Below are 24,168 nucleotides of genomic sequence, written 5' to 3'. Positions count from 1 at the left end.
GTATTTTAATACACAAAGTATCTCAGGACTATACTGTGTTCTAGGATCAAAGCTAGAAAAGTGCCGAGTCTTAATAAGGTCCTGGAACATCCATTTGACAGTATGAGGTGGTGATGCATACACACCGGACCTTGAGATCTGCCTTTGAACATGCATGTATTGATGTAATGTTCTAGATATCATTCAATGGGAATTTACAGATTATTTTCTTGGAAACCCTCAAGTTTTTGCACCACATTGAAAAAGCTACACCTTTGAGTGCTCACAATTTTTCTCTGGCTTTCCCATGAATAAGATGTCAAATAATTTTTTGCTTGGTATTTATTTCTTGTCTTCACAAAGTGATGTGCTATTCCTCAGGAACCCTCATGGGAGTAGCGTGTTAACACATGATTGTACTCTGAAGAATCTTATCAGAAGACCTCATTCTTCAGAAAAAAAGGGAAGGGAAGAAAGACTTTTGCCTTGTGTGTGTAGTGCCTTTTATTGCGCTAATGTGAAATGATTAGATGTGATGGACAGAAGTTTATCAAAACAAAATCTCATTAAAATCTGTCTGCACTTTGCCCTTACTCTCCTTTGTATAATAAGATTGTGAAGCTTTCTGTGACCAGATGGTAACCTGTGGTAACCTGTAGTGTGTGTACATTTACGGGTGATGAATAAAATCATTGTCACTCTTAAATGTTGGCATCAATATTGTGCTAGTAACATTTGGAAGTTTCTGCTTTATCAGCAGCAATGACTAGCAAATAATCAGCTGTTTTGTAATGGGAAGTTTAAAATAGCAGCTGAAGACATTTGAGTTAAGCTTCATGGAAAAAGACACTGCTGCATTTATTATGATATCATTTTTGTTGTGTAAGGATGACATGATTGTGATTTTAGCTTTTTTTGACATACAGTGCAATTAAGAATAATCAGTTTTCCCACACATTCCACAAAGCAACTGAAGCACACATGCTAATAACCAGGCCCTTACATTTATAGTGACTTCCGCTGCTGCATGAGCAGCCAGTGAGTACAGATGCATGCTTCACAGTGGTATGCAGCTATTGTGTGATTGCAGCCTTCTAATAGAGACGTGTGTCTCAACAGAAGTTGCTGATAAATAATAAACTCTCTGAGATTTGTCCATACTACCAATATAAATACATTTTGAAGTGCTGAGGAGGGGATATGTACATATGACATATAATTTGTAAGCTGTAACGGGCATTAGACTAGAAGTTTAAACGAATGTACAAATGAATTGTGATTTGTGTTTATAGGAAGTAGTAGGTGGTTGCACCAATAAAAATTATTCTGTGTTATATATGCACACTGATACATACAGTTTGACCAATAATTTGTGTGACTTGCATGACTCTGGTTTTAGTACTCTGAACACCAGCAAAGGCAAATCAAGATTTGGGCAGGGTGTTCAGAAAACAGATTTTGCCTGTAACTGAAGGTAGTAAGTTTATACAGAGAATTTTAATTCATTATTATTCCCACTAAAGGCCATTTACTGGGTGGGAGAGTCTCCTATATTCTTTTATCAGGGTCTGCCATTATTTTTTTCGACTGAGGTCTTTATGAACATATTTAGCTAAGAAGCGTTTATGTGTTCACATACAATTTTTTTTGTATCCTTTTCTCCAATCTTTTTTCTGTGCTTACTACTTTTCTCAGCATGAGTATGTAGCACCTTTATATTATGTATGTTACTGAACTTCTATTGTATTGGGGCCAAGTCAGTGGTACTTTCTTAAATGCTTGGGGCTAATTGTTTGCTGAGTTTTATCTTTGCTTGCTATCTTAGACTAAACTACTTAATTAAATGTGTGAAAAATTAATTGCTAAACCTATGACTGGACAATACTATTTACCATGAAATGATACATAGAAAGAGCAAACAGGTGATATTTTAACTATGATGTGCAGTTATCTACATTTCAGAGGACATGATTGTCCACATACAATTTTAAAACTTTGACTATACCACATGGTAAAAGAGTCTTGGTAAATGTATTTGTACCTATATGAAAGACTGTAAGTTGAGATAGCATATTGCTCTCTGTGACGAAGAATAAGCCACAGTGGCATGAGAAGAATTTTATAGCGTTTCCATTCCAGTACTAATATTTGTGAAAATCCATACATTTAAATGAGGACATGATAGCTCAAAAAAAAAAAAAAAAAAAAAAAAAAAGGTTTCTAGGAATGGAAGATGCGTTTTGGATGCGTTTTGCTCTCTGCAAGAACAAATTGCAAGATCCTGCCACCATTAGTGCACCAGCCTATGCTGGCATCTTCCATTGAAGTCAAATTAATGATGAAGGAATTTTTCCTAAATGTAAATGTTTCCAAAAATTGGGCTGGCACTATGTATGACTGAAACGGCAGTTATATAACTTTGTATAAGAGAGAGGTGTGGAGAAAATAAGAATTGCATTATCCAGTTCTAGAACATGCCCTAACACAATGGAAAAAAATGAGGATGTTGCCAATTACAGACTTTCTTTTTTCCAGTGAAAATCTAAGTGAGATGGTTTAGCCTGAAATGAAAACTGTTATGTCCTACCCAGTTCAATGTTGCATTCACCATGAAGTGTGCCACTAAGACCACTTTAATGAAGTCAAGAGTAAAAATTACATCTTTAAAGGTGTGTTAGGCAAGAGTACAGAAATGTGTAATAGTTTTCATTCTTACTAGGAAAATTAAGATGCTGATTTTTTTTTTTTTTTTGGTTGGAAAAGAAGTCCCATTTCCTCCATGAGATCTATCATGAGACTACTGACTAAGGAGATAGCCTTATCTCCAGCTGAAGAGCTGTAAAGATGCAGTCTATCCCTTTCATTCCCATGGGAGTTCCTAATTTGTATTTACCATTTGGCAATTATTTTTTTGGTGTGTTTGGTCAGGATCTGTGACATTTCAGTGCAGCTGTCTGCTCTGAGTCAGGCTAAGAGTGAAGCTGAATAAATACTTCCTGGCAAGTAAACATTATCATAGTAATCCTTAGTCCTGTGAATATGGGACACATTAAGGGTGGCTCATGACAGATAGTTTAGCAAATAAACTATTAACCAAGATAACTTCTCAGCTCTAGAAAAAAAATTCAAAAACAGCCTCATCCATCTTTGTGTATTGATGGTTTTGAGCCACTTGTATAGAACAAGAGATTTGGTCTGAATGGAAATGTTTAAGGAAGTAATTTGAACATTATTTACAAAGTTTCACTTCAAAGGTGTGCTAATATTTTATAGTTTAGTTACAGCTTATCACTTGTCTTTGTTCTTCCAGGCATTTAAGACCAAGGATGGCTACATTGTGGTGGGAGCTGGAAATGATCATCAGTTTGCCACTGTGTGCAAGGTATGTTAGGCAAGATTTCAGAAATGTGTAATAGTTTCCATTCTCACTAGGAAAATTAAAATGCTGATTCTTCTTTATTATCTTTTTTTTTTTTTTTTTTCTGTATGGAAATAAGTTGTGAGTATAAATTCAAATCCTGCAGCTGTTTTGGCCCTGAATTCAGAACACACCAGTTCTAAAACTTGTAGGTACTGCACTCCTTTTGAAGTCTGATTGAATCTACATCTACATCTACTTAAATATTTACCTAAACACATTGTCCTTTAAAGCACCTAGCATGTGCTGATCTGTGCTCACTGAGAAACTTGTGGACTTCTTAGAAAAAAAATGGTACAGGACTCTCGGCAGATTTTGATGTTGAAGAACAATCTTAAAAAAAAAAATGTTCTAAATGCAATATATCAACATTCCAAATACAAGACCCCAGTAACATGTAAAATGTAACAAGAGAATTTTTGCATATAGCATTAGACAACATTTTTAAAAATTACAATTCTAGCTATTTTGGCCATTGTGTTTTTATTTTTCTAGAAACTTTGATATTTAACATATATTAATGACACTCAGAAAACTAAGCATTATTTTCCTCCATTTGTTCATGTCAGATATTTCACATTCCTGTGGAAGTTCACCACTAATAACTGGAATATGTAGTAAAAGGACAGTGCTGTTTTGATTCTCTTTTAGTACACTTCAGGGTATGTATCCTCACCTCGCTATGTGGAGGGGTTCTACTTTCACTTTGAATTGGCTCTTAACCTCTTCAAAATTTGCTCAGTGGGTTTTCTTCATAAAGGTGTCTGACCACTACAGTCATCGTTATCTTAATATGAATGAAGGCTAATAGCTGAATAAGTGTCTTCCTGGCACAATTCAGTTTTACCAAAGACTTATTATCCCATAAAGGAAATCTTTCCAGTGTCCCAGGACATAGCTGTGAATGTCTTCTTGGTCCTTTGTCATCTAAAGGGAAGAATTATGTAGCAAATACTTGTCATCCTGCCATCCTTTAGTATGACAGAGCTGAAGATCCATCTCAGTAGGTTCTGACATGTTGATGTGAGCAAGCAGGCACTAAATCTTTAGACCATGCACTTTACCTGACTTTAGGGTGTGGCTGAGAGAATTACGGTGTGCCTTGTTGCTACATATTCTCTCTGTAATCATTAAAGAATGAATGGAACCCCAGAAGATGAAGCAAGATTTTAATGGTTTGTGTTACCCCAGAATGTATAGGATAAATATTAAGTGAGATTAATATTAGCCCTGGTCTGCAGGCTGGTTTTGTTTTTTTGATTTTTTTTTTTTTTAATCCTGATAAATGTGTTCTGGTGTTCCTAGAATTGAAAATAAGAGGTACAGAGCATAGAAAAATGATAGTTGCTTACATTTCAAAGGGATTAAAAAAGCAGAAAAAATAGTTCAAGTTTTGAGTAATTGTTAGATTTTTCTATACACCAGTTATCATATTTATTTCTAAAAAGAACACTTTTTACCCTTATCAGGATATTACAGGTATGGATGTGGGCTATTACATTGCCCAAAAAAATAAAATTATGAGGAAGTCAGTAGAATGCTGGAATGAATACCCATTAAAGATACACTCTGTGCTAAGTCAAAGGTGATTTGGAACTTAAAACAGTGTGAAGAGCGAAAGCCAATAAGGGAAAAGAACTTTTTTACAGGAAGGCCTGCAATACCTTAGTGAACTTTAGTAAATACAGAGAAAACTAATTCAAATGCTGGAGTTGCTATTAGAGAATCTTTCTGAGCTGAGCTGGTGCTGAAAATATAGGCTGTATGAAAGCTGTTGCCCTGAAGACACATACTCTAGGGATGCAACTGCTGCCTCAAGCTGTAAACAATAGCAAACATTCTGGTTGGACTGTATCTTTTCAGGCAAGCAGAAAGAAAAATCTGGAATAATTCACTGTGATATTTTCAAAATCAATGACAACAACTGTAGCTTGTTTGAGGACTTGGATAATTGCAGAAAAACTTTGTAACACTGCTGGCTGAAATGCATTTCATTGTGGTCAAGTGTAACAACAGCACATCCTGACCTGTGGCTGATTTGGTCTGACTAGGAATACTGAGCAAGGGAGATTTCAAACAGATTTGCTGGTGTTGCAGGACACAAAACATCAAGTGTAAGCACTGAGTGTGCATGTAGAGCTTGAACAAGGCCTCAAACAGAGATCACCATTTTAATTCTAAATGTTCACAGTGAAATAAAGAAAATAACATTGGTAACATGATGCAGAAAGATGAATGGTACATTAATGAATAACTTCACAAGTGTGCATTTGTTAGTCACAAAAAAAAATTGAGAAGAACGTATATAGACATGCAGCTTAACACCAGATGGACATTAAGTTAAAGCTGAAATCAGTAACATTAATTAAAATAGCAGAGTGAGCAACTCCATATGATCATTTTTCATACAGCTCATCAAATGGAACCATAGCTTTCTGATTAATTTCTTGGTTTTTAAAGCTCACACAAGTATTCACTATCATTTAATTTGAACAACCTTACAGTTTTTTGTTTTTTTCCTAAAGCAGTGATTTGTAATTCCAAATGAGCAGTATTAAAAAAAGGAAATAAGTTTAAGGTGTACCAATAGTATTGATAAACTTCCAGATAGAAAAATGTATCTATTTTCTAATGCTAAATTATGATATGTTGTGATTTCCATAAACTACATTATATAAATGCAGAAGGAAAAGAAAATATGCTGTGAATTAAGTATTGATGGAAGATTCTAGATTGATATTTTATGTTACCTTGCAGATAAAAATCTGCAGAAAAGTTTTGTAACATCACCATTGTTCTAGCACAACTTACAGATACCTTGCTTCCATGCTTAGTTTTGTTACTCTAGGTGAAAATTATGTCAAAATGACTGTCTGGTTTTAATATATATAAATATCTGTTGAAAGAATATCTGTTCTGCTAATGGTTTTATGTCATCAACAGCTATTCACCTGTAAAGGAAGCTGTATCCTTATTCACTCCAGCAAAGTCAGGAGTTATTAAATGATTGTGGCCTTGGTCTAAACCAGTGTCAGAGGAATTAGTAGAATATTATGTTTGAAGCAAATATCAGAGAGATTGACACCAACTTACTTATCACTTCCATGGGGTAATACACAGGCATATGGATTCAAGGAGCGAGTGAACATATTAATAAAGCATAAATCCATTGATAATTGCTAAATATGTAGAAAACACATTCAGCTCAGAAATGTCCTAATCAAAAGAGGACTGGAGTTTGGATGAATATTAAGGAAGTTATATGTATTGGTCCTGTTCTTAAACTCTTCCTAAGCATCAGACAACAGGCAGAGATAGAATGATGGGCTATAGGAACTTCAGGTTTGTGACTCTGTATTTTTTAAGCCATCTTAGAAATAGCTCTATAAAAATGTAGCATGTTTAGAATTATTACAAGACTCATAATAAGAAAAACTGAACTTTATTGTGTGCTAGTGAGTAAAAATACACGAAGAATATGTCACAGTCTCTTTATAAGATTCTATGCTGCCTTTCTCTGTTGCTGATGTAAATGGTGTATTTCTAGAACTCACATTTAACTGTGTTTATTTATGTTCTATAGAAAGTCATTGTGGCACAAATAGGTAAATTATATTGATTTTCCACACAGCTGCTTTTTCTAATGAATGCCTGTACAAAAATTCTAAGACTTCTTCTGCACATTTAACTCCCTTTTACATTCCATTTATAGTATAATATACATTGTCTTCACATGTTGTTTGAAGTTCTAATGTGACAGGTGGAAGTTATGCATTGAAGATGTATTTCTCCTTTCTCAGAGGCTATACCACCACTTTTCTATATTAATTCTTCCAGAAAAAAAAATAATAAAGAAGACCAATGATGTTTCAATAGAGAAAGACTTTTTTGCATCTCTTTTCTTTTTTTTTTTCCTTTTTGAGAAAGATTACTGAAATGGAAAGAAATAATATTAGGCATATCTTTTCTCCATCTAGCATATGACATACAGACATATTTATTATTCTGTGACATATAAGTTAGTGCAAGATAATTCCACAGATCTATCCATCCACATGTTAATAACTTACATTTTAGTGTTCTATGCTAAGAATTTCTCCTAGCTAATCCTGAAAGCTGTTAGCTAAGATTTTGATCTTCAGTCTGATTTCTCTCTTTTTCTTTACTTGTTATGTAACATCAACCAGGAGGCTTTTTACAAAAAGGAGTAATAATTAATTTTAAATTTCTTTGTATTAGATGATTGTTGATAAGTAGTGATTATTGGAAATTTGTGATTTTTAAAAAATCAGTAATTACATATATATATATATATATATATATATATATATATATATATATATATATATATATATATATATAATCTGTCAAGCACATTTCTTATTTATCTTTATTTTTACTTAGATCCTGAGTTTGCCTGAAGTTAGTGAAGATTCCAGATACAAAACTAATACACTCAGAGTCCAGAACAGAAAAGAACTTATTGACATATTATCAACCCGGTAAGTTAATTTAAAGTGAAGAATCCACATTTAATCTGTTAATGCAAAGAGTAACGTATAACAAACCCTCAGCATGTGAAAATTTTGTTTTACTGTTTTGAGATACTCTAGTTTTTATAATAGGTATTGCAAAAGCTTACTGATAAATAGTCTGCCTTTTGCACACAGACTATAGTGTGAACTGAAGAAGCCAGACCACAGATTTAAACTTTCAGAAACCATTTTAATTTCTTTTTAATATTAACTTGAATTTTAGCAAACCAGTGCTTTCTGCTTTCCTGGATGAATGTAGCACCTGGAAAAAATGCTTAGAGCACCATTTGCTTTTGCTATGGGATTTTAAATTTTTCAATGAGTATTTCTGTATCCACTTGCTCTTCTCCCTTACTGCTGATTCTGTATTGTAGTACTCTGTGCCACAAATTCTCCCTGGGCCATTCCTTTTGAAATCAAAAGGCTATGTGTTTAGTTTTCTGTTTGGGAATTATCCTATTAAGTACTTAATTGATTTTTTAAAAGAGATAACTCACAAAACCCTTTTATTTGAGAGGTTAAAATAGCTTGGTTATTTTCCTCATTCTGTTTGAGAAGGACCTGTGGAGTGCTTTTCTGTTAAATGGAGAGGATGATAAATTTATGTAATGAAAGAAAAATCTAATCTATGTAAAATTTCCCAAAGGTGGCTTTGACAGCACCTCATACTTCTGGGGATGAGCATAGGAGGTGGTTAATTATTCAAGAAAAGTCATACTATCATGCCGACATTGGCCAGTATTAGTCTTTGTCAACAAATGCATAACAGTTATCACTGAGGCAATTTTAGTGTGTGTGGAGGGGGGGGTTTAGAAGCATTAAGTCAGGTGTCTCCCCTTTTCATTCCATCCAAGAAATAGAGTTTCAGTAGCATATCCCCACATTTTTGAATAATTATGGTGCAACTGTCCCTGATTAACTTTTGGAACTCTTCTTTTACCTTCCTATAACAAATGGATTGTGATAGTTCAGACAAAGCCACTCTTGCTATATGTTTTGAGCCTCTGAAAGGCCATAATTTATCTTTTGACCTGGCCTTTTGACCAGCTTTTACATTATTGATGCATACTTTTAGTTTCAAATTTGGTTCATGCTGACTTATTACTTGGACTTCATTTAGTATGGAATTGTCTGATGTACTCTAGTACTGTGTGAGAAGACTCTTTTGCCATCCATAGATCAGGTACTTGATAGCTTGTTGCTTTTGGTTAATTTTGGAAGTTGTCTTTTTTTTCCCTATGGGCAACATCTGAACAAGAAGATAAAGTTCAAGGAACGGTTGTTCTTTGAATTGCCAGAATTACAATTTGTTTTTCTATCTATAGCAATTAGTTAATCAAATTACATTGTTGCTCTTCTAATTACTGTTTTATGTATTTTTTTTCTCAGAGTTTGTGTTCTGTTTATTTTTATAATTTAGGCTAAATTTAGGCTGAATGTTATATTCAAGTATGTAAATATATACACACTTTTGGAGCAGACATTTCTGAAGTATTCTGCTGTGTCATATGTGAGTTCATCCGGCAATCAGTTATAAAACACAGATATAACAAACACCTTCGGTATTGTAATGGAAGTTGAATGTGTTTCCACACATATTCCATGGTAACTTTGCTTTAATTCACTAATGCAGAGTTTTTTGTAAAAATGTACGTGGTTTATTTTTGAAGTTACTTAGAGAATTAGATGAATCGTTTCTCAGTGCTGAAAAATGTCAACCCTTGAGAAATGAAGGGAAATGACAAAATAGTAATGATAGAATTTCACTGAAAAATACCTTAATTTACTCACTGATTGCTTGATAGTATTACAGCTTCCAGCACATGGAAAATGTAACCCTGAGGTGCATTACTTAGACAAAAACACCTGCAGGCACTTCCATTCACTCACTGTATGTGCACTGATGTCCACTTTAAAATGAATTTGTGGAGATACAAGCTGGAGCAGCTTAAAAGACATATTCTTAGACACCAATTTTCTCAGTCTAGCAAGTGAAGTACAGTTGTATGAAGTACAGTAGTTTTGTTACGATGAGCCACTCCTTTTTTGCCCAAACTCTCCTGCTGCCATTTTCAGTGTATACACCCTTTCTGTTCCACTAGTCATTGGTATTTAAGCAGCATGTATGGCAGATACTTAGTACTCTGCAGTTGCTTACATATAGCACTGCTGTTGCACAGTAGTTATAAGAATATATTTTTTTCAAGCCTTTGTTACTGCTCTAATCCTAATAAACCAAGGCTCCACCAGAGTCTAGAGCAGGTTTCCATTGACCTATCTACCCTGTTTCTTGCCCTTATCCTTTTTGGACAGTTTTGGAGCTGTGTTTCACCTTTTCAATTCTTTTTCTTAATTTTCAAAATTAACTACCTGTAATTAATTTCTAACTTCTGAGGATTCAGTAAGTGCAAAAAGAAGGACTTTTCACTCCCTCCTCTTAAGAAAAAGGGTTTGCCAGGCTTTGTATAGCAATAGAGGAAGGTGTTCAGACCTACTCACACGGTCAATAGCTCCCTGAAGTCTTGAGCATTTGATTTGCTTCATGTGTGGAACTGAAATTTTTGAAAGCATCTGATCTCTGAATGCCAAGGAGACACTTGGTGGCTTTTGTTTGCTAAAAACTGAGCAATTGAGACTCTTTGGTCACAGTTTTATTTCTATATGTGTGCACAAAGGAAACATTGGGACAATTGGTCAATGTTAAGGAATGCTGGGGTTTTTTTTTTAAGAAAAAGTAATGAACTGGGAATTCTTGACTTGTGGGAATTTTTGACTTGTGACCTCTAATTTAGATCAATAATTCTACTCACCACCTGTGGTAACCATGCCAGATTTTAAGACAGTCAAGTAACCAAGGGGATTATGCAGCACTTATAAGAAACTGACCTTTAAACAGAAGACTTTTCAGAAGGGTGTGAAATGATATATCCTTCAAAGTCAGATATACTGAAATGAGTGAGAGTACAAGACAGGCATGACTATGACTTCAGACATATGTGCAAGTTGAAACAACAGCTCTGAAAGGTATGAATTGCTCCATTCATTCCAGAAAGAATTTCCTTGTCCTTTCTCCTCTGACAGAAATGAAGAGTGAAACATGCCTGTCCTTAATTTTTCAATCCAGGTTTTTCTCTGCACATCTCAATTCCATCTGTAGGGCACAAATGAAAGGTAGAGAGGGAGACCAAATAAGGAAGGATAAGTTCAGTATCCACAGAAAATGCTGGATGTCAATAAATGTGACAGGATTTAAACCCTGTGGAGTGGTGGAGTGGTATGCTGCTTCTAAGAGGACCTGCACTCGTACTGAAGCTATAGGAGGGATTACAGAAAACAGTTCCATCTTGAGATATAAAGTGTTTTTAGTTCCATAGTCTATGGGGAAATGAGTAAAATGCTGCAAGGACCACTGCTTCATAGGATATTCACAGGGAAGAAGAATATAGACCTATGGGGCATTTTGAACGTGTTTTGCTACTGATGGTGTTGCCCCTTTCCTGTCTCTGGTCCTCTTCCTTCTATGTTGCTTTATTTTTTTTCCTGTTCCCATAATCTTCCTCCACTTCCTACAGGACCTCTTCCCCCTCTTAATCTTATTTCCTGTTTCTGCTCCCACTGCTAGCATTTGCACATCTACTCTTCAGTTGAAAAAAAAAAAGTTTTGGTGCCTTCTGTATCTGCTGCTTTATTTAGATTACATTTTCCCCAAATGACAAGAAAGCAGAACCCTGACAAAAGCAAATTACCTCTGCCTTCCTTTCTTGTGTATGTGCCAAGAGACAATTTAAAATGACCCTACCTGGGTGGAGGTCAGGTTCAATGGCTACCACTGAGGCCCCTGAGACTCCCAGTTTATGTGAGAACTGACAGACTACAGAGCACTCTATTTTTTAAGTTTCCAGTTAAAACCTCTGGTTTGTGAGTTAGATGTACATCTAACTCACAAACAAGAGAACCAAGTTTTAATTTTTGCTCTCTTCCCCCTCTACCTCCCTTTCACTTTTACTTCCACTAGAACACAATAGTACCAGACACAATGCAGATTATTTTGTATGTGTATATATAAGCACGCATATGTCAAGACACACATATAGACTGCACATGAAATTTGACATCTGTGCAAAAGCTAATATAATACCAGTTTTAAAAGAAACTGTGTTGAGAAAGGGGGCTTAATTTCTTGACCTTCTTCTTCAAATTACTCCAGAATTTGAACGTTAATCCCACCATGCACCTCAGTAATGTAGACACATTTTAAGGGCTGCTAATGTGTGCTCCAAGGTACTTTGGGAAATTAACCTGTAAATGGAACAGAGTATGTGGGGGTGTATAGGTGTAGGTGGAAGGTGAATAGCAGTCATGCCCTCAGCCTTTAAATTGAAGCAGTTGCATGTAAAGAACAACACATAAATTCAGTATGATTAGTGCTCCTGCAGCTCTAATTAAATTACTGTAGACTCAGAAGTGTTAGGGCTGGAAATGATTCAGAGTGGAACTTCTATTCCTAGCACTTATATTTTAAACCCCTTATTTTTGACTGTACACTGCAGCTGCATGCTGCGTATGTAAGTGCAAGTGGAAAAGGAATGAGCAGGAAGGAAACACAGAGGAACCTGATCCTCATTAATAAAGTTGTTGCTAAATGTGTTCCACCTAGTAACAGAACACCTAAAGGGAGTATTGTAAGATGTTTAATTTGCCTAATGAGAAGCATTGTTAAATTCACACTTGTTGAGACACACCCAGTCTTTGTAAATCTCCTTCCCTATCCCCACCATTTCCTTTTTTAAGCCTAGAGCCTTGCTCACTGAAGTCACTGTTGATAACATTACAGGAATGAGCATCTGGTTGTTTACAGCTTCAGCAAGACAGGTGTTGGAAGTTTGAAAGACAATTTACTTCAGTGTGGCACAGCTGGTAAGGTTTACTATCCCCAATCACCTGCCTCACCATCAGCACATAGAGGGTTATGTAGACATTGGCTACTGAATTGCCACATTTTGCTTTAAAATACTTTGTTTTCTATTGTTATTTTATATTGACTTCTGTGTATACAAATGAGAGCCAAAATGTCTCAAGCATCTGATTTTTGGACTGGGTAAGCTAATGTGTATTTTCTATGTTCTTTTCTTACCTTTTAATAATCTTCTAAGATTTTCATATCTGTGTGAAGGTCAAGATCCTTTCTGAAAAGGAACTTGTCATCTCTTTTCTGATGACTTGCATTTTTAACTTCAGGCTACTGAAATCCCTGATTTTAAATGAACTTTTTGACCTGACCCTTGTCAGTTCTTTAATCCCCTTGGGGATGAAAGAAAATCAGCAATAAAATCAATGTAACTTTTCATCCTTCTCAATGTGCTTTTACTGATGTGTGTTTAGATAGCTTATTTTCATTTAATTTGCACTTCTTTTGTCATAATTATAAAAACTTATGATCCTTTTTTGTACTTGAGTAAAACAGAGGAAGGTTGGAGAAAAGTTGTATATTTCTAATGTGCGTAGCTTAACTTTATCTGACTACAAAAAGAACTAGTTCTTTTGCATGCTGGAATAACTACTCAGTAGCCATAAGAAATGCATTTTCCAAGGTAGACATGTTTCCCTCTGTCAGGTATGCCATTCTTTAAAAAACATACATAGCTTTAAAGTAGCATGCAAATTTTGATAGAGGAATGAGGAGAAAGTCCATTAATCTCATGCACAAATTTTTTGCATAAAGGTGAAGATTTATTAATAGTTCTATAAAACTGGTAAAAATATTTATAGTATGCAGAAATGTAAAATAATTTTCATGGTGGATTTATGGTACCTGCAAATCTCTGGATAGTGTTTCTTTATATAGCTTCCTTATAATCTACTGCATGTGACATCTTTTAAAGTATTTGAAATATCACTCAGCAATACCTGTACAATCGTGTTGATCACAAATATTTTAATATTTTGTCCATTGTGGTTTTTCCAGTGATTCACCAGTAACAGAAAAGTAGATAGTAACAGAGATATTTACATGCTGAGTAAATACTGTAGTATTCAGTTTGAAAACACTAATTCTATATTCACTGTGCACTAAAGGATAATGCTCCATTCTTTGAATTTTCCAAACAAATATTTTCTAGGATTTTTGTTTTGTATAGTGTGTTCCATAGATTCTACTGTAAGAAGCTGTATGAAATCTCTTATACATTTAACTACAATTAAAGAGGTATTTGCTAGTGAAACAAAATAATATTGTAGGTATTTGTGAGTGAAGAGACTGTAGATAGAATAAAATTAAACAAAAAATATGATGCAGATTTGGGTTGTGCTAGAAAACACAGGAATGCTCTTGTGGACTTGAGTGAGAACAGAGGAGCTTTTTGTGATTTACCACATGTAGCAAGCTCTTACCAATCCTAGGGGTTGCTGTTCCCTCTGTGTTTGGTAGCTTTCCAAATTACTTCTCTAAATTAATTGCCATAAGTTTCCTATTGAAAAGAGCAGTATTTTGCTTTAGTAGCTCTTCTAAACTTACTTTGTGTGAAATTGGATGGTTTTATCCATTAGAGAAACATGGTTGCCCTTCCACATTAGCAAGGATTGAAGATTTTCTAGGAAACATAGAAACTGGAATATACACAAAGTGAATTAATTCAAACTTTTTAAGTCTTTGTTTCATTGAAAGACAAAGTAATGCTAAAAAAATAAACAAATTTTATTTTAATAATTATCAGAATGAGAAACTTAGAAACACACCCAAATGCTTTTAAAATAATGAACTCATTAAAGCCATTTCATATAACTTGCACAAGTCAAGCAGACATTCTTTTTCTGTTTTACATGTAAAGATGCATTTCTTACTTTTTTAAAATTAGAATTTGTTAGAAGGCAAAAGGGAATGTAGATCCTGCTTTTCAAGAAGCAAAACTACATTTGTTTATATAAGAAAACAAGGTGTAAAACTTTTTTTATTTTATATTTAATTCCTTGCCTTTTGGAGTTTTTTCTTATATTGTGCTGTAATTTTTTTTATAAATTTGCTGAGTGTATAGTTTAAATTTAGAAGTTTTCATTTAATGATGCCTGCTAGATTCACTAATTGAATAAAAATATATTTAGTTGGATTTTTTCCAATTTCAATTAGTTCAGCTTATGCCACACTTTCTATTCTTAAAATATTTTAAAGCATGAAATGTATTTAATGTTAAATGTTCTGGAATTTGATGCCTCATTTCAGTACTGCAGCTTTAGTATCTTCATGAGTGCTGTGTAATTTAGTTCGGAGGAGGCTTTGAGTATTGGTTAAAATGCAGATAAGACATCATGGAGACTCTGACCTTTCAGGAAGTAAGCCTCAGTTCAGGCTTTGCAGTAAATGTCCTGCAATGGGTTTGTTCTTCTTGGGGTACGTATCCTTCCTTTCTTAGAGGTGCTTTCAGAAAGAGCCTGAATTTGAGCTTCATAACACGAAGTAGTTACAGTAAACAGCAAATCCTTTTGAACTTCTAAAATACTGATAGTAATTGCAGAAAGCTAAGCTACAGCTTTAAAACATTTCTGTAACTAAATCATAGGTAATTTAGAGGGCGTTTATGTGATTATATATATATATGTATACATATATGTGGCAGATGGAATATTTTATAGGAAAAGGGACTCCTTTGAAAATAAATGAAGCTGTAGTGTGAGCAGTGTTGAGCTCTCCTGTAGTCACTGAGTTATCTCTGAACTAAAGATCCTTTTCTAAGTGTCATGTTTCAGAGTTCAGATGTTCTACAGTCTTGGATTCTTTTTTACCCTATTAGCTCGAATTTGGAAGATGGCCCATTGTTTAGCCTTGTATGTGTTTCCATCACAGTGATTTTATTTATGTATGTGTATATATAAGGAAAGTCAATAATTTGTTTTTCCTAACTGGAAAATATACGAAGTAGGATATTTATTAAAAACAATGAAAAAGCACAGAAAGACATTTTAAAATATGTTAAGAGAAAAAGCACTGGCCAGACCTTCTAAATTTCTGCTGGCAGAGCTTTCATTTTCAGGAGAGAATGTTAGTCTTGTATTTCTTGGAAGTTTTTGCTGAGGGTCTTCTCTTGTTATTTGGGAGTGCTGAGCATGTTATTAATGGGCACTTAGCAACCTAAACATCAGCCCTGTTTTACCATTTAGCAACCATTACTTTAAGTAATAGTTATGATATTTATTTGTATAAGTATTATCACAATTTGTGTTTAGTTGGGGGAATAATATATACAGGTTGGTAAAAAAAAATAAGTTGACATTTGTACAGCTGACATCAGAAGTAAAAATTGACATTTTTTTATCCGTGGCTTATCTTTTATCAGATTTTGAAACAGTATTTCTCCCTTAATAAAGCACAGCAGGTGTTTCAATGTATAAAACATAGTTGAATGAGCAAAATAGTTCCATGCTGTTGCTCTCAAAATGTGAATACTAGACCTTTATTGGCAGTGGTGGTGCTCTGTTTTTAAACAGTTTTCTTAACAATATGTTCTTAACAGCCTCTCTTTAACACAAATAAAGGAAGTTATTCTACATCAGTTAGACAGTTTAATTTCAAGAAGAAATGCTGTGTGTGTCCCTTGAGGATAATAGAAAATCTCTTGTTTTCTACAAAATTGTAGGGGCTTTTTATCTGTTACATAGGAAGGAAAAATCTAAGTGCAACATTAAATTGTAGAAATTCATATAGAATCATAGAAATTTTGCTTAACATATACATAGGTTCTGCAACTTACATGTACAGCTCCACTATATATTGAGTCACAATGGTGTAACTGAAGAAGAATATGTATCTTGAAAATTATTCACATTTACCACAACATCAGGAAGTAGCCTACTGGTTATGCAGTCCCATTGAAAAGACTTAATTTTATGCACAAGATTTTTTTTTTTAGACTAGGGAAGATATTTATAAACTCTTTATTAAAAAGAAGTGTGGGACTTATTAATTACTAACAGATCAATTGAATGTGATATATACATTGAGACGTACAGGAATTTCCTAGTGATGGTCATCAGCACCATGGTTATGAAGTTGTGTCTAAGATTCCTTTTGCAGTTGTCCTGTCTTGTTAGAAATGAGATAGTAGAATTTGAAGTGTCAAAAAGTAGTAGCTGAAAAAAGCCTTCCATTTCTTACAAGGGATATAGTAGGCCATGAAATATGAAGCATCTCTGTTGCTAGTAGGGAACAACATAATCCTATATAAACAACATCTGTAACTGAAGTGAAACAGTTTTTCATGCAAATCTTATTTACATTGTGCAGTAGTTTGAGCCCCAAACCTTAATGCTAGACAGCTATAAATAACAAGAATATACAGATTATGAGAATTGTTGTTGAATGGAAAGTACTGAAGGGAATCACAAATTTTATTTTAAACTAAAACAGTGGTTAATAGCTGCAATCACTGTGGAAGGAAGGTTATCTGCCCCTGTAGAGTTACCTTTTTCTGCAGTTTTCTGCACCTGGTTCTAGGTATGGCTGCAACAGAGTACTAAATTGGATAGATCCTAGATGAGTCCAACAGCAGCACTGTCTTTATGGCTATGTCTTTACCATGAAATCACTTTAATATTTAATAAAGTACATTGCAATATTCTTTTATCTGTTTTATTTAGAAGCTATGTTGCATTATGCTTCATTTCTTCATGACTAATGCTTCATTTTATAACATATTTTGCACTTTTAAGGCCTTTTATTTTGATTTTTCTTTTTTATTGCTCCTTCAATTTCTTCTGGAATTGCTCATTGACTTCAGAAATAAATCTGCTAGCTCTGAGAAAGGGCCATCCATATTTTGTCCTAGAAGTAAAGCTGAATGTTACTGACATTGTTCTAAATTACTCTTAAGGAACAGCAACCTGGTAGCTATAGAACACCAGTAATTGAGTGTCCCTTTTAAAAGTTTCTATTAATTTCATTTCCATCAAGTCTTTAAATCTCATCTAATTTATTTTCAGTGTTGGGTATATCATGAAGTCAATTTTTGATTTCTAATAAGCTGGTAAGATCTCTATGATATTTATCTTCCTGAACTTTAAAATACTGTCTCCAAGTAAGTTCACCTTTGATTCAGGATCCCTGATGACTGTGGAAAATACCATCTCTCAATGACTGGTATTGTTTCAATGGTGTCTTTTCACCATGCATACAACTTCAGTAGGCAGATGAGGAAAGAAAATCTATCTAGCAAAACAGGGGAAATAGAGTGGTGTTGATAGTTATGAAATTGAATGCTTAGAAAGAAATGAGCTTTTTTGCATGTGATACAAGGACCTGGAGCAACATGTTCACCAGCATACAGGGACAGTATATATAGGCTGAGCTTTGTGTCCTTAGGATAGGTTGTACAACCATACAACAAATAAATATGTGATCAGTCTTGTTACCTGACCTAAAAATGTGTTTTTTAATCCTGATGTTATGTTTTTGGTGGCGCTTTACATCAGCTTTTAATGAGCAGTATTGTATGGTACTTGCACTACATATTTTTGTTGTTAAATATGTACATAATGGGAACCAAATGTGAAGCACATTAGTATAATTAAGGAAAGGAGGAAACCCATTGATCCTTATTAGAAACTGATGACAAATTTAGCTTTACATCATTTCTGCTTTGCTTCAGATGATCAGATAGAAACAGAAGTCAGTTCAGAGATGTTCCTTCCCCTATGTTTTTGGGTTTTGCATTTCTGAAGAACATAGGTTCTTCAGAACCTATATATGTTATTATATTCAGTGAATATAATATTTTTGTTATTATATTCACTGACTGGGAAGAAATCATGGAGAGGAGTATAGAAGCAGTGAAAGAGGAGGGAGACATGGTATGCATTCTTTAGAATCTGAAAGTACAGTGTTTAAACCACATTCATTCTTATTTGCTCTTAGGTTTTCAGAAAAAGCAACAATCGAGTGGTTGCAGCTCTTTGAAAGGAGTGGGGTTCCATATGGCCCAATCAACAACATGCAGCAAATGTTCTCAGATCCTCAGGTTGGTCCTCACCAAGTCTCTTCTGTATATTATTACATGTGTCTTACAAATACTGAGTCATGATCACTCCTCCTGCCACTCAGACCTGATTTTGGCTACTTCAAAATGGGGTTTGAGAGGTTTATGGTGGATTGAGTTTCATCCAATAGTATGTCATATTAAGAAATATTTACAGAATCTTTAAATGAATTATATGCTTGGGAACTCAGGTTTTGTCACAACAAATTAAACCATAGGTATTTCATGTCTCACATAGAGAGTCTGTATTTCAAAACTGGCTGGTAAAACAGGGAAAGAAACAACAATATAGTATGTAATTGGATTTTATTGCATAAATATGCAGAAAAACACCTCTTTTTGGGCCCTGAAAGAACTAATTTTTTTGTATGGAGTATGGATAACCAAAATCTATTCTCTTTGAAAAAAAATGGGCAACATTTTGACTGGAAAAAGAAACATGAAGCAGGAAATCCATATGAAGAAAGAATCTTAACGTTTTCTTGGCCTGGTGGTTTAAGTAGCTAAAAACAGTTCATCTCAGTATCTATTTTAAATATTGCACTGGATTTCACCTATGCTTAATTATAAAAAATATTTAAATATTTTTGAACCTGGAGAGTTATATTATCTTCATATTCCCTGATGCCTTCCCTGCTTTTTGACTCTGTCTTAGGAAGGGTTAAAGGGCCCAAGATAAACTGAATTATACTGTCTTGAGTACTACAATTGAATATTTTATGGCTATTCTAGTGTGTGATGCATCTTCTCGAAGCTGACTTTTACTAAAGAGAGTCACAAGAAAAAATTATTGATCAGTGACTATTTTGGTATTTTCTTTTGATTTTGTACATGCCCATGTCTGCTTTTAGAAGTGTTTGTTGTGACTGTGATTGTAGTGTTGGGAAAATAAGAGCATGCAAAGCAATCCTGGTCATAAAAAAAAGTTTATAATAAATATTTGTTATAAATATTATTTTATTTTAAAGGCATAAAATAATATTTGTTAGGTGACTGCAGGGAAAGAATATTTTTTAACTAAATAAATACGCTCTTTCTCCGTAAAATGATGTAGTATCATGCCGTAAAGTATCCATGGGCCAAGTTTTTCACTTCATAACTTTCACAGGGATTAAGATTGGGCTTTGAAGAACACACAGCAAGAGTATTTTACTCAGACTTGGCTCTACTTGGGGCAACATTGGAAAAATATTCTGTGCTTTTTTTGATGCTGTGAACTTTAAGAATTTGAGTCTACTCTGAAAGGGACTGTTTTTAAAACATTATATGTCATGGGCTATTACCTCCCAAATTGGAAAGAGGTTATCTTGGCTACCTTGCTCTTGTTAGAATTCACCTAAATAACATTTTCATGTATATATATTATAATTATATGTGTTATTTATATCTATGTGTCAGGTTATTAGTTGACATAGTTAGCCTATCCATAAAAGGTATCATGGTGCTTTGCAGTTAGATATGGCATGTTTTTTGAAATATTTTTCTGTAAGGGGCATGCTAATCTTTTCCTTATGAAACTGCTTTAAAGCCTTCTTTTCTACACCCTTCTCTGAAATACGTGGCACCTGGACATTGCTACTGGAAATTTAATGCCAATATTTGTGCATAGCTGCATGTTATACCTTTATTTCATTTCTGGAGAAGCATTTTCTCACAGGTAGTTTCAGTTCAAAGGAAGCAGGGGAGAAAGACTGAGACTGTCTAACTGGGGAAGAAATGTACCATCTGAGAGATTGTAATCTATGTATCCTTGCACTATGAAATCCCAGGTATCCTAGGAGAAAACCAGCACCCACCAACAAGAGCATACTCTAATCGCTGCAAGACTTTTATAGAATAATACAATACTTTGAGTTGGAAAGGACCTTTGTGAGGTTATCTCAATGCAATCTGCAGGGGTATCTTCAACAAGATCAGATAGCTCAGAAGCCCCATCCAGCCCCATCTTGAATATTTTCAGGGATGGGGCATTTACCATCTATCTAGGCAACCTGTTCCAGTGTTTTCCAACCATCATTGTAAAAAAATTTATTATAGCTAATCTAAATTAACCATTTTTTCAGTTTAGGGTCATTAACCCCTGTCCTATCATAACAGGTCCTGCTAAAAATTCTTATAGTCCCCTTTTAAGTACTGAAAGGCCACAACAGGGAATCCCCAGAGCCTTCTCTTTTCCAGGACAAACATTCCTAGTTCTCTCAGCCTTTCCTCTTGTTGAGGTGCTCCGTCCAGCCCTCTGATCATCTTCACTGCGCTCCTCTGGACTCCTCCAACTTGCTCCTTCCTGTACTGTGGACCCCAGAGCTAGACACAATACTCCAGGTGGGATCTTACAAAAGCAGAGTATAAGGGGAGGATTCTCTCTTGATGGTCTCTTGGTGGCTGCCTTCGATGCAACTTGGGACATGTTTCACTTTCTGGAATGCAAGCAAACATTTCTGGCTCATGTCCAACCTCTCATCCACCATATCCCTGTATTTGTTATCAGCAGGGCTGCTCTCAGTCTTCTCATACCCCAGCCCATACTGGTCCTGAGGGTTGCCTTGACCCCGGTGTAGAATTTTGGTCTTGGCTTTGTTGAACTTTTTGATGTTCCCATGGGCCCACTTCTCAAGCATATGATAGTCCCTCTGGATGGCATCCCATCCTTTAGGTGTGCCAACTGAACCACTCAGCTTGGTGTCATCTGCAAACTTGCTGAGGGCGCACTTGATCCCTTTGTCAGTCATTGATGAAGATGTTAAATAGCTCTGGTCCCAGTAAGCATCCCTGAGGGACACCACTTGTCACCAATATCATGTCTCACTGAGACATTGACCCATACCCTCTAGATGTGACTATCCAACCAATTCTTTATCCACCTGTTCATCAATCCACCCATTTTATTATGTGTAAACCTGAACCCAGATTTTCATCAAGTATGAAAACTTTGTAATAATTTTTCTCAGTGCTCACATTATAATGTGGTTTTCTCAGACTCAGTTTAGATCAGAAAATACAATTCTAAGAAAGATGTATCTCAACTGGCATATGAGAGCCATGCATGCTGATACTAATACTGATACTGATGTTAAACTCTTTAATTTCACATAACACTGTTTGATCAAAGCACAGTTATCTGCTTCTCATGACCATTTGCTCTCAACCATTGCGAAGAGTTCAGAAAAACATTAAACCCACTGATAGTTCAATTTCATCTAACCCTTATCTAAGTCTAATAGATAATACACAAGCTTCACTAACATCTTCCTTTTTGTGTGTTACCATCAAGATTGAATCTAAACATTTTATTTATTATCATTATTTTCCTCCTTTATACTTGGATTCTTATATCCATAATACAAACACCTTGCATGGTAAGTGTAGTCTTTAACTGTTAGTGACCAAGATACACTTCATGGATGTCAGCTCAGCTGTCAGCAATGCTGTAAATGGTGCTCTAGGCTCGTACCAGATGAAGACAGAAATCTGAGGAGGGGGCTGGGATGGCTAGAACCACGTGTGAGGAGGCAAGACAACTACAGGAGATGATTGAAATGGTCTGATGGAACTCAATTGGCTACAGGCTGTTTGTGCTTTAAAATTTTATTTTAACTAAAAGGATCACAGAACTCCGAAGGCTGGGAGTGGTTATATAACTCTTTCTATAAACTGAGATAAAACAACATATTTTTTGATCCCAGGGCATTTTGCTAATATCATTAACAGCTTCAGTTGTACTCCAAGTGAGTTGCCAAAACCCAGGAAATTTCTTACTAAGTTGGAGTGCCAGGTGATACTGTTTTTCCATGAATGGAGTTAAATGTCCACTTTTCCCACTGATTATAATCTTTTATTCATTTGTGAAGTTAAAATGAATACCACAGGCATTTGTACTGGTAAGTCAATCAGTCTGTGGAGAGATGTACGCGTGTACTTGTGTATATTTGGATAAAACGGCTGAGAGAAAAAGGAGATTAGCTAGTTAAGGGAACAAGTTTCTTAAAAATGTGAGGGAGAAAGCAATGATTGTGAAAGTTCTTACAAATGCTTAATAGAACAGTATAGAATATGAAAATTTATATAGTGAAACTTTTAAAAACTATTTTAAAAAATGTGCTCTTTTAATCAGGCCAAGATACTACAAACATTAAAAGAATTCTTAAAACATTTAAAAATCTTACGAATGACCTCAGTATGGTTCCATTCTACATACCCTGGGGAATATGTGTATGAAATACAATATGGTTTGAAGCTTTCCAAACAAAACAAACTTAAAAGAGAATACCATTTTTAATAGAAACTATTCAAATTCTCCCAAAAGATAAAACAAAAACAGGTATGCACTGTACTGCAGCTAAGTATGCAAGAACAAAGATCTTTGCTGGTTAAGTGAGGTGAGTGAAGGGGTCTTTTCCTTCTTTTGAACATTGCCTTTGCCTTTTTTGCACTGTAATTTCTTTCAATGTTCTTTTATAGAGTGTTCTTACTTTAATTAAATAGCTGGCATAATACAGGAAGCACCAAAACAACCCAGAAAAAATGGGCAGTTTAATAAATGGCAATCTGGTGTTTTAATATATTATATCCATTCATGTTGATGAGTTTTACTATATGAATGTTGTCAGCTGAAAATAAAATGAAAACCATGCAGTGGCACTTCCCCCGTGCCCCCCCGCAACAGTTCCAGTCATACCACACAAGTTGAGTACATCAGGTGTAAGACATCATCCTGATGCATCACTTCTGAGAAATATGGGGAGGGAAATATCAGAGCTGAAATATCACAGCTGGCCCTGATTTCAGCTCCTGCCAAACACCTGCAGACTCTAAAAGGATACCATAACAAAACTCCACCCTGTGGCAAGAGGCCATCCCTTAACAACCCTTCCCTGACTTTGCATCACTATAAAAATTAATTTAACATTTTTTACTGAAACCTTAGTCTTCCTGTCCCAGAAGACCATTACAGTTCCTTTAGCCATTTCTCTGAATATGCCTCAGAAAAAAAAGTCACAGTAAACTGAGTATTGAAATATCTGATAGCTGGCAATTATTTGATGTTTTAAGTTTATTATTTGTGAAAACTTATGAAGGTGGTAGTTTGTTTTTTTTTTCATTAACCTTCAGATTGCCTATTATTTTGGAAGTAATTTTGTATGCATCCTGGTAAAAAAATTTGCTAGCATCTGGTAAAAGCTTCTACGTTCAGTATTGTGAATATATAGAAGAGGAA

General features: G+C 34.9%; 1 protein-coding gene across 4 annotated transcripts in view; it reads left to right on the top strand.

Annotated features, from left to right (window-relative positions):
• The window catches only part of SUGCT (succinyl-CoA:glutarate-CoA transferase), a 392,399-nt gene that overhangs the window by 191,541 nt on the left and 176,690 nt on the right, over nucleotides 1-24,168 (top strand). For 3 of the 4 annotated variants that reach the window (XM_031503930.3, XM_085570478.1, XM_085570464.1), the window contains exons 10-12: nucleotides 3,290-3,361; nucleotides 7,802-7,899; nucleotides 18,833-18,935. In XM_031503930.3, the coding sequence (XP_031359790.3) occupies nucleotides 3,290-3,361; nucleotides 7,802-7,899; nucleotides 18,833-18,935 (273 nt within the window). Of the gene's footprint in view, nucleotides 1-3,289; nucleotides 3,362-7,801; nucleotides 7,900-12,766; nucleotides 12,850-18,832; nucleotides 18,936-24,168 lie in introns of all 4 variants that reach the window. The other variant, XM_085570470.1, reaches the window with a different exon arrangement.

This window comes from Lonchura striata, chromosome 2, assembly GCF_050655825.1.
Source record: "Lonchura striata isolate lonStrDom1 chromosome 2, ASM5065582v1, whole genome shotgun sequence".
Taxonomy (NCBI): domain Eukaryota; kingdom Metazoa; phylum Chordata; class Aves; order Passeriformes; family Estrildidae; genus Lonchura; species Lonchura striata.
The sequence above is the reverse complement of the archived record's forward strand: the minus strand, read 5'-3'. Positions and strand labels throughout refer to the sequence as shown.